The sequence below is a fragment of the Triturus cristatus genome, chromosome 8 (assembly GCF_964204655.1).
Source record: "Triturus cristatus chromosome 8, aTriCri1.1, whole genome shotgun sequence".
Lineage (NCBI taxonomy): Eukaryota > Metazoa > Chordata > Amphibia > Caudata > Salamandridae > Triturus > Triturus cristatus.
In genome coordinates this window covers 1,566,547,477-1,566,558,842 of record NC_140591.1, presented here as the reverse complement: position 1 = coordinate 1,566,558,842, position 11,366 = coordinate 1,566,547,477, and the positions used below count along the sequence as shown (strand labels likewise).

General features: G+C 44.2%; 1 protein-coding gene across 1 annotated transcript; it reads right to left on the bottom strand.

The window, feature by feature from the left end:
- Positions 1-6,049: 6,049 nt before the first annotated feature.
- LOC146806174 (taste receptor type 2 member 40-like) lies at positions 6,050-7,033 on the bottom strand. Its single transcript, XM_085623884.1, has one exon. It carries the CDS (start codon positions 7,031-7,033, stop codon positions 6,050-6,052), a length of 984 nt encoding a protein of 327 aa, XP_085480010.1.
- Between the last annotated feature and the right edge of the window lie 4,333 nt (positions 7,034-11,366).

The following is an 11,366-nucleotide window of genomic DNA, read 5'->3' as shown; positions in this document are numbered from 1 at the left end:
GCTAAGTGCGCTCAGCAATAATTATCGCCGGTTGTTGTTGATATGCCCCTTAATATTTAGAAACAGATCCACTGAAATCATCCAAGAGAAGAACAGTTAAATCTAGTGCGTAAGTATATGCCCTCCCAACTTGTGTGGATTTCTCTACTTATGTGTATGAACTAAACATACAGTGGTCAGATACGTATATTCATAAGGCGGGTAGATCTACAAGAAAGTGCCTCAGCGTGGCACCGCAAGCCCTTAAGCTGCGCCACGCTGTAGCACTTTCAGAGCACAAAAATACAACATATTTCCAAGAATATGTCGCATTTCTGTGCTCTCCCCTGCGCTGGCACACAAACAGCTGCCAAGCGCCGGCGCAGACACCCTTGCACCGTGGTGCAAGGATGCCTGCGTTGTGGGGAGATGGTTTTTGTGCAGGAAGGGACACCTTCCTGCACAAAAATAAACACTAAAGGCTTTTTCCTCTTTCAATGCGTGCTGTAGAATGCAGCACGCATTGAAAGAGGAAAAAACGAGGAGAAATTAAAACATTTCTCCTCGTTGCGCCTCGCTACGCCACCTCTAGGGTGGCGTAGCATTCAGACGAATCTCCAGATTTACGATTTCTCGTAAATCTGGAGATGTGTCTTGTTCCATGGGTGTTGCGTGGGAACACCCACAGCAACGCCCATGGAACGCCCCTTCAAAGCAAAGTGCTGTGTATGAAGGGGCCGTATTTACAAGGAGAGGAAATGTAACGCAGGGTGGCTTTTCCTGTCCTTGTAAATATGGAGGAGCCCCTTGCGCCACCAGTACGTCACGAAAAGTGACGAACTGGTGGCGCAGGGGGCTTGTAAATCTGCCCGGTCATCTTGAGAAAAGTCACTCTTCAGTCCATTAGTGTTCAAAAGTAGGTGAAGGCCAGCTATTGAAATTGATTTAGGGTCCTTTTTGCTGGCACTGAGGGACAAAGTTTGCAGAGAATGTGGTCTGGACCTGACCAACCCTACTCAAATCCTTACTATACAATGTCCGGAGTTTGGAGGCATTGACCTCCCTCATTCAGGGGCAGATTTACTAAAACTTTACGCTGTGTTTGTAACACACAAAAAAGATGCAAACAGCGCAAAATCTTTTTGTCTGCCTATCTTTCCAGCCCCTAAACTTGTTTAGTGATGGAAATAACGTGAAAGTAACACAAAGCAGCACTGCCTTGCATTACTTAGCGCCAAGGGGGCATAGCATGGGTGGTGCATGGGTGTTCCCAAGCGCCAATCAAGGTTTCTGATGTTAAACCCAATATAATAAATAAAGTAGACAGGGTATAGCATCAGAAAATAGCTCACCCTTCAATCAAACACTATGAAGGAGAAAAGCGTTTTTTTCTCCTGCACTTTCCAACTTCACATGTGTGCTGCACTGTACAGCACACATATAAAGTGGAAAATAGTTTAAAATTAGTCTAAGCATAGTATTTTGTACTGGGGTAGTATCCTTCCAGTACAAAACCTATACTTGACTCAAGGAGACGCCCTTACACTATGGCACAAAGGTGGTTCTTTGGTGCACAGCAGCTAATTTCTGTGCTGGCTCTAGGGAGAGGGGAGGGGGAGTCCATGTTTCAGTAAACGTGGCGCTCTCCTGCTCTCTCCTTCACAGACAGCGCAGCATTTGCAGCTGCTGCACTGCGCAGCATGAGAAATTGGTAAATCTAGCCCTCGGTGTTGCGGCGTTTTGACCCAATAGAAATATGTGGGTGCAAAGTTCTGAAAACCATGTATAGTTTTTTCGCAAACAATCAATTTTTCCTAAAGTGGCACACTTTACTGCCTTTTCCAAAGTTAAGACTGGGTTGTGAAACTTTTTTAATTGATCAAAAATGTTTTGCCAACCAATTCCATGTGTTTCACAAATTAAAATTACCTTTATCTATGTATTATGGGGCCTATTTACTAGATGGTTTGAGTCGCATTTGCACCACGCAACGTGTTACATGCGTGACACAAACCTTAGGTATGATTATGAAGTCAGACTCCAAAGGCGTTGTATAGGCATTATGTGGGTTTCCCACACATCTACCATGGTTTTTGATTAGGCCTAGGCGGTAAATTCCGTTCCGCTCGCGTAATTTGTGGAATTTAGGTAATTTCGCATTCCGCGGAGAACGCGGAATTGCCCAAAATTCTGTGTTCCGCGCTTCTGTGGAATTTTTTGCTTGTTCGTGTTCTCAAAATGCGCGTTCGCAAGATATTCTCCCCCGAGCACGCAAACAGCATTCGTGAACAGGATAAAAGCAATTCCGCGTGTTTGCGGATTTCTGCGTGCTCACGGGGATTTTTTACCGTTTCAGGGAGCTTTGCGTAGCACGACTACGCAAATTCCGCCCACCCCTATTTTTGATGCATTTCCAGATTTACCAGAACTGGTAGACCTGGAAATTAGCCAAAAAGGTATGCCTTCCCAGAAGTCGCCTAATGAGGAGAAATATCTTTATTTCTCCTTGTCACTTCCTCTTTCTATGTGTGCTGTATTGTGCACACTGGAATAGAATTGGCTGCTGGAGATTGTACACAGTGTCACACCGAAGATGGAGGAGCTGGGTTTGCATCGCATTTTGTGTCAGTGGTATTCGAGTTTGTTTGCAGAAAAGCTGGAAGCAGGATGTATGTTTGTATTTGAGTTTGTATGCGGAAAAGCTGGAAGCAGGATGTATGTTTGTATTCGAGTTTGTTTGCAGAAAAGCTGGAAGCAGGATGTATGTTTGTATTCGAGTTTGCTTGCAGAAAAGCTGGAAGCAGGATGTATGTTTGTATTTGAGTTTGTATGGGGAAAAGCTGCAAGCAGGATGTATGTTTGTATTTGAGTTTGTATTTGGAAAAGCTGGAAGCAGGATGTATGTTTGTATTCGAGTTTGTATGAGGAAAAGCTGGAAGCAGGATGTATGTTTGTATTTGAGTTTGTATGAGGAAAAGCTGGAAGCAGGATGTATGTTTGTATTCGAGTTTGTTTGCAGAAAAGCTGGAAGCAGGATGTATGTTTGTATTTGAGTTTGTATTTGGAAAAGCTGGAAGCAGGATGTATGTTTGTATTCGAGTTTGTTTGCAGAAAAGCTGGAAGCAGGATGTATGTTTGTATTTGAGTTTGTATGCGGAAAAGCTGGAAGCAGGATGTATGTTTGTATTCAAGTTTGTTTGCAGAAAAGCTGGAAGCAGGATGTATGTTTGTATTTGAGTTTGTATGCGGAAAAGCTGGAAGCAGGATGTATGTTTGTATTTGAGTTTGTTTGCAGAAAAGCTGGAAGCAGGATGTATGTTTGTATTTGAGTTTGTATGCGGAAAAGCTGGAAGCAGGATGTATGTTTGTATTTGAGTTTGTATGCGGAAAAGCTGGAAGCAGGATGTATGTTTGTATTTGAGTTTGTTTGCAGAAAAGCTGGAAGCAGGATGTATGTTTGTATTCGAGTTTGTTTGCAGAAAAGCTGGAAGCAGGATGTGTTTGTATTTGAGTTTGTATGCGGAAAAGCTGGAAGCAGGATGTATGTTTGTATTCGAGTTTGTTTGCAGAAAAGCTGGAAGCAGGATGTATGTTTGTATTTGAGTTTGTATGCGGAAAAGCTGGAAGCAGGATGTATGTTTGTATTCGAGTTTGTTTGCAGAAAAGCTGGAAGCAGGATGTATGTGTGTATTCGAGTTTGTTTGCAGAAAAGCAGGAAGCAGGATGTATGTTTGTATTCGAGTTTGTTTGCAGAAAAGCTGGAAGCAGGATGCATGTTTGTATTTGAGTTTGTATGCGGAAAATCTGGAAGCAGGATGTATGTTTGTATTCGAGTTTGTTTGCAGAAAACCTGGAAGCAGGATGTATGTTTGTATTCGAGTTTGTATGAGGAAAAGCTGGAAGCAGGATGTATGTTTGTATTCGAGTTTGTATGCGGAAAAGCTGGAAGCAGGATGTATGTTTGTATTTGAGTTTGTTTGCAGAAAAGCTGGAAGCAGGATGTATGTTTGTATTCGAGTTTGTTTGCAGAAAAGCTGGAAGCAGGATGTGTTTGTATTTGAGTTTGTATGAGGAAAAGCTGGAAGCAGGATGTATGTTTGTATTCGAGTTTGCTTGCAGAAAAGCTGGAAGCAGGATGTATGTTTGTATTCGCGTTTGTTTGCAGAAAAGCTGGAAGCAGGATGTATGTTTGTATTTGAGTTTGTATGCGGAAAAGCTGGAAGCAGGATGTATGTTTGTATTCGAGTTTGTTTGCAGAAAAGCTGGAAGCAGGATGTATGTTTGTATTCGAGTTTGTTTGCAGAAAAGCTGGAAGCAGGATGTATGTTTGTATTCGAGTTTGTTTGCAGAAAAGCTGGAAGCAGGATGCATGTTTGTATTTGAGTTTGTATGCGGAAAATCTGGAAGCAGGATGTATGTTTGTATTCGAGTTTGTTTGCAGAAAACCTGGAAGCAGGATGTATGTTTGTATTCGAGTTTGTATGAGGAAAAGCTGGAAGCAGGATGTATGTTTGTATTCGAGTTTGTATGCGGAAAAGCTGGAAGCAGGATGTATGTTTGTATTTGAGTTTGTTTGCAGAAAAGCTGGAAGCAGGATGTATGTTTGTATTCGAGTTTGTTTGCAGAAAAGCTGGAAGCAGGATGTGTTTGTATTTGAGTTTGTATGAGGAAAAGCTGGAAGCAGGATGTATGTTTGTATTCGAGTTTGCTTGCAGAAAAGCTGGAAGCAGGATGTATGTTTGTATTCGCGTTTGTTTGCAGAAAAGCTGGAAGCAGGATGTATGTTTGTATTTGAGTTTGTATGCGGAAAAGCTGGAAGCAGGATGTATGTTTGTATTCGAGTTTGTTTGCAGAAAAGCTGGAAGCAGGGTGTATGTTTGTATTCGAGTTTGTTTGCAGAAAAGCTGGAAGCAGGATGCATGTTTGTATTTGAGTTTGTATGCGGAAAATCTGGAAGCAGGATGTATGTTTGTATTCGAGTTTGTTTGCAGAAAACCTAGAAGCAGGATGTATGTTTGTATTCGAGTTTGTATGAGGAAAAGCTGGAAGCAGGATGTATGTTTGTATTCTAGTTTGTATGAGGAAAAGCTGGAAGCAGGATGTATGTTTGTATTCGAGTTTGTATGAGGAAAAGCTGGAAGCAGGATTTAAGTTTGTATTCGAGTTTGTATGCAGAAAAGCTGGAAGCAGGATGCATGTTTGTATTCGAGTTTGTATGTGGAAAAGCTGGAAGCAGGATGTATGTTTGTATTCGAGTTTGTATGCGGAAAAGCTGGAAGCAGGATGTATGTTTGTATCAGATTTATTAAGTGCAATCCTATCTAAAGGACAACTGAATGATTACACAGATGGGGGAAAATGGAAGAACGAAGAGGTGGGGGATGAAAGGCATCCAAGTTGGACAAGGGCGATAATCAGCTGTGGCCCCTTACAGGGGGGGGGTCTTTAGACAATGTTTGAAACCACTGATGATGCTCATTGTTCGCCTATACTGCAACATACCTTTCGAATGCATTCTTTCAGGAAATAGCATTTTGCACCACAAAAGAAATATTGCTGATATAAAAAGTTTACACTATCCGGATAAGTTCACCACCAAATTCCACAATAATCATAAAAAATGATTAAATGATCAAAATATATCGAGCACAAATACAAATAACTCTGATACAAAATGCTGATGTGCTCGGCCACCTCAACTCATTGTATTTTTTATTATTAAATTAGCAGTATCTTAAACACTAAGCAACACAGTCCGCACATAATATTCTTGGCTTTCCTTTCTTGTACCTTTCTATTTCTACATCTTTTATTCATCCCTGTACTTTATTCTTTTATACATCTTTAAATACCTATAATCAGTTTGTTTAAAATATCAGATCTTGTTTACCACATGTCCATGCCATGCCCTTTACACACAGGCACCAGGTTCCTTTTCAACGCATAACAATTGTGCCAGAGGCAGTCTTCCTAAATAAATCATGTTACATGGTCTCAGTGAGGGTAAGGGGAGGACAAACCCAGGAGAAAAGCTTTGATGTCTGAAGGAACTCTACATGGATGAGGCAGCTTACATGTTCTCCCTGAATCCATCCCTGGATCCATCACCAGTCGATGATGTTTGGGAAGTAGGTTCTCCAAGGCAGCATTGCCCGCAAAGAAACAGCCCAGTGAAAATGCTCTTCAATCTGGTGTTCCACCATATCAGAATGAATGGAAGCAAGGATGGACACGCGCACACCACGAGCGAGCACACCACGTACCAGGGGTCTCCGGGCAGCAGCGTGGAGGAGATGATGAGCACTGCGGAGACAAACAGAGCCCCGTAAAGGAGTAAGAAAGACATCACCAGTTTGATTGCACGCAGGTGGGTGTCCATCCGCTGGTGACTGATCCCGGCCGCCTTTTGCCCCATGCGTCTGACATGCATGCACAAGGAGGTGATAAGCAGGACGGCAGAGAAGAAGAAGATAAAGAAGGCGGCGGAAGATCCAAGGATGTATATCACAAACATGCAGGAGCACCGGCTGCGGAAGAGGACACTGGTCGTGGTGCCATTCCTCCATCCACCCACAGTGGTGTTGGTCACCACTTCTCTGGAAATATCCCAAATGGCTGGAAGAGACAGGGCCAAAGAAAATATCACAGAGCCTAGGAGAAGCCAGGGGCCCCTTTCAGGGAAGTTGGATTTAAAACGTTGCAAGTGTCTCTGGTTGAGGTTGACAACCTTCACGCAGCAGCAGACGCAGAGCCAGGTGGCGAACCACAGGCTAGTCAGGAAGAGAAACATCCTGATGATGTAGAAAGTCTTACTAACCTCATCCAGCGAGTAGACCCCTCTGGAGACCTGGGAGCGGTAGATGGTGACAGCCACAGAGCACTGAACACTCAAGCTAGAGAGCCCCATGCTGGTTACCAGGATGTCGCTGGAGGTCAGGCGCCTCTTCTTAAACCAATAGATGACATTGACTACTACGATGAAGGTGCTTCCCATCGAGCCAACCAGAAAAAACAGAATGTGAATGATCAGAGTGACATAGTTGAGGGCCACCATTCTCAAATATGTCAGTTCTCCAGTTCTCTGAATAGTCCAAACTTTGCAATGTCCAGAGAGTGCATAGATCTCTTTCACTGGTGATGTTTCTGGACCGGTCTCTTCTCTGATCTTGCTGAAATGGCCGCCTTACGCATCGAGACCCTTCCCTTCCCTGTTTGAGACTTGCTTAGAGGGACTGATGAAAAGTCTGCCCTTTGAATCTCGTGAAATTGCACGAGGAGGGCTTTGCAATCGGACACCCCCCGAGAATTGACCCGTTTCCTTCCCATGCCAGCTCAGACACTCTCAGTGGCGCACTCAGGGCTTCCGTGACGTTTACGAGGTTAACATGTTTCTGCTTCCTCACTCCGGGCAGCGCTGGCCAAATAAACAGTTTCCTTTAATCGCTTCTTTAAAGTAAATACTTAACTTGGCTCAGGAGCAGTGTAATGCATATCCTGTAGCCAGCAATTATTTCCCTACGCCTTGCTGCCTTGTGCTCTGCAGATCTGCTGATAGGCAGACTTTATAGAAATATAAGACATTATTTTAGCTAATGGAACAAACATGGCCTCTGTCTGCACCAAAATACGCCTCCCTACACCTCCCCTGGGGAGGCGTAGCAGTCAGACGCATTTCTAGATTTACGATTTCTTGTACATCTGGAAATGTGTCTGGTCCCATGGGTGTTGCGTCGGAACACCAACAGCATCACCCATGGAACGCCCCTTTCACTCAAAGTGCAGCATGTAAAGGGGCCTTATTTACAAGGAGTGGCTTTTCCTGTCCTTGGAAATATGGGGCAGCAAAATGTGCTGCCGGTGAGTCACAAAAAGTGACGCACCGGCAGCGCAAGGGGCTTGTAAATCTGCCCGTCTGATTCTGCAAACCTTCCCACAGCAATGACTACCTTGTTTGTTGGTATTTCGGTGATCAACCAGCAGATCATGAGACCAGAAAGTGGAATTCAACTGTATTCCAGGATAATTAGAGGTGTATTTAATGTCATTTTGTGCACTCCTGTAGTTGAGATACAGTTCTAAGACTGATTCAGAAAAAAAAAAAAATTAAGACTTCTGTACCAGGTCTACACTTGCAGCTGCCTAAGTAAGTTATGCATTCGGCTTTTCTACGCACAAAAGATGTCACCAAAATACCAAGAGCCACAGGACACCAAATGGTACAACCATAAACGACCAGTCACTTAGTTATTGAATCAATAAACTTCTTGCAAAGAGCCAAAAACCATGTATAGTTTGCGACCCTGAAACCTGAATTTAGTTGTGATTTTGGTCTTGGAAAACTGCCGCCAAGGGTTCTCTGTCGTGTGTGATACAAAATATGTTTTCTGCACCAAAAAGATCAAGTCAACATACGAGGGGATTACCCAAAATGTGCACGCGTGCACCTCTGCTGCTCACCACACTATATTTGCCGCTTGGCACCAGTGTTTGCATATAATGGTTCATATTCATCCTGGACTATAAGTGATGCGCAGTGTTGTCATCAATGAGGTCATTTCAGATGTTGTAGTGATGTCATCAAGGATGTCATCGAGCGTGTTATGAATGATGTAATATGTGAGGTAACTAGCAATGTGTGGCAAGGGTGCATGTTATAGTTAATTTAGGACACATGTTATAGTTAATTCAGATAAATATAACTGGTAAGTTTCAGTGGTTTTGTTCATGTAAAATGGTATGTTGTAACTGAAATTTATACCTAGCTATAACGCTCCTTTAAACTTTTTTTTCTGTGAGGTTCTAAGGTTTTTTTTAATGTAAAGTAAGATATTATTACAACAACTAAGTAAAACGTCACTTTAAGCTTTGTTTTTTTTAAGTTAATTTCTATAGGTTTTCTTAATGTGAAAAAAGAAAAGGTGCCCATCACATGCACAGAGTGGGGTTGGGCACAGAGTCTCCGGCCGAAGGTCGTTATTGCATGGGGTTCGGTGCAGGGGCTGACCTGGAGGGACAAACGGCACCAGCAGCCCATCTACCTGCCCAGCCAGCACCCATCCTCGGTCCATTGGTAGCCAGATTTTTTTTTCTTTTAAGTTGGTCTCACTCTAGGCAGTCACAACACTGAGAGCCCTTGGAGTTCACAGGGAGAGACCCAGGACCACTAGGCAGTGCCAGCTCCCCTGAGATCTCCCCTCCTGAGTGGTGGTGGGAGAAGACTATATTAGTTTGCTTCCACCTGGTGGGAGCAGCTCTTGTTTCTGCTGCCGATCAGAGGGAGTAAACCTATGTATCCTGCCCGCCAATGGGCAGGCAAGGAGTTAGATTCATGTTCCTTGCCTGCACTCTCCTGGGCCCAATAACACATTAAGTGAGAATAAGGGGCACGCGATTAAAAACAAATGTGAGCAGGAATCAGAGAACAAGGGGCAGAGGGCATGATCAATTGCAGGCCATGAGTAAAAACAAAAATAATAATCACTGAAATATATGGAAAGAGGATGGAGACACAAGAGAATGCACCGTCCCCTTGAAAGTCGCCTCAGTCCAACTGACTCCTATACAACTTAGGTTTTGGCATAAACTTACTGATTCTGTGTTGCCACCTCTGCCCCAGGCACAAACAAGTTCCCATATCAACCACCACTGCCCCAGCTGCAAACATTCTCCCATATCAACCACCTCCCCCCAAGGTACAAACATGCAACCATATCAACCATCTCTGGCCCACGAAAATGCATGCACCCATATCAACCACCTCCGCCCCAGGTACAAACATGCAACCCCGTCAACCACGCCTGTGTTCCAGGAAAAAACATGAACTAGTATCAACCACCTTCATCCCAGGAACAAACATGCACCTATGTCAGCCACCACTGCCCCAGCTACGAGCATGCACCCATATCAACCACCACTGCCCAGGTACAAACATTAACTCATATCAACCACCTCTCCCCCAGGTACAAACTACACCCATATCAACCACCTCCGCCCCAGTTACAAACATGCACCCATATTAACTACCTCTGCCCCAGCTGCAAACATGCTCCCATATCAACGACCTCTGCTCCAGGTACAAACATGCACCCATATCAACCATCTCTGTCCCAGGAACAAACATGCACCCATACCAACCACCTCCATCCCAGGAACAAACATCCTCCTATGTCAGTCACCACTGCTCTAGCTACAAACATGCACCCATATCAACCACCACTGCCCAGGTACAAATATTAACCCATATTAACCACCTCTGCCCCAGGTACACACATGCACGCATATTAACCACCTCTGCCCCAGGTACAAACATGCACCCACATCAACCACCTCTGCCCCAGCTGCAAACATGCTCCCATATCAACCACCTCTGCCCCAGGTACAAACAAAACATGCACCCATATCAACCACCTCTGCCACTGGTACAAACATGCACCCATATCAACAACCTCTGCCCCAGGTACAAACATTCTCCCACGCCAGCCACAACTGCCCCAGGCACAAACATGCACCCATATCAACCACCTCAGCCCTATGCTCCACATGCTCCAGAGCTGCTGCCTCTGCACCAGAGAGGAAGAGATAGAATGAAAGTGGAAATTAGGGGGGAGTGGTCAAGAACCAAGGCAGGCAGGGAATAGAGTGGAGATGCAAAGATTGTGGGGGGCACAGGGCACCTTACATTTCTCCTAGCCCCTCACTGACCTCATCCCTCTAAATCATGGGTACTCGCAAACATTTGCCCAGGGGCCACAAAGTACAGTCTGTGGTGTTTCCGAGGGCCGCAATTAAGCCAGCCGGGGGGCTGTAGGGTGCTGGGTGGGTCAGGGATTGTGTAAGACGGTCTAAAAAATGATAAATAAATGGACAAGCCTTTTTTTGTCTGACTATGAAGGTTCAGCAACTAAACAGTGGCTTGTGCTGCTATTTACCAGGGGGGCATCATGTAAAGGTCAAGAGGGCCGCAAGCTGCCCCCAGGCCGTTCTTTGAATATCACTGCTCTAACTGCTCTGACTCAACCTCTGGCTGGGGGCCACAATGGAGATTGAAGGGTTCTGGTTAGTTCTGGCTTAAAAAAATGCAATAAGCATATTTGAATAAACAAATTATATGAAACATACATCTGCTATTAAATGATTTGGAAAGATGACAATAAAGCTATTATTGAACCAACTGGCAATTGGTTCTAAACGAAACCCTTAAGGGCTCCAGGAGCGACTTTTATATTGCATATTTTGCCTACTTAATGCAGCGTATACTGCCCTGTGACGAATAAAAAGAAAATCAGTCTCACCCTAACAGCCCTTCAGATGTCTTACACAAACCATGCACTGTTTCCATATCCTACACTCAAGTACTTCTGGGGCCACCACGTCTTACTTGTGGAGAC

Bases quoted from the DNA above. Each gene is read 5' to 3' on its own strand.
- LOC146806174 (XM_085623884.1), bottom strand. From the start codon at position 7,033: ATGGTGGCCCTCAACTATGTCACTCTGATCATTCACATTCTGTTTTTT.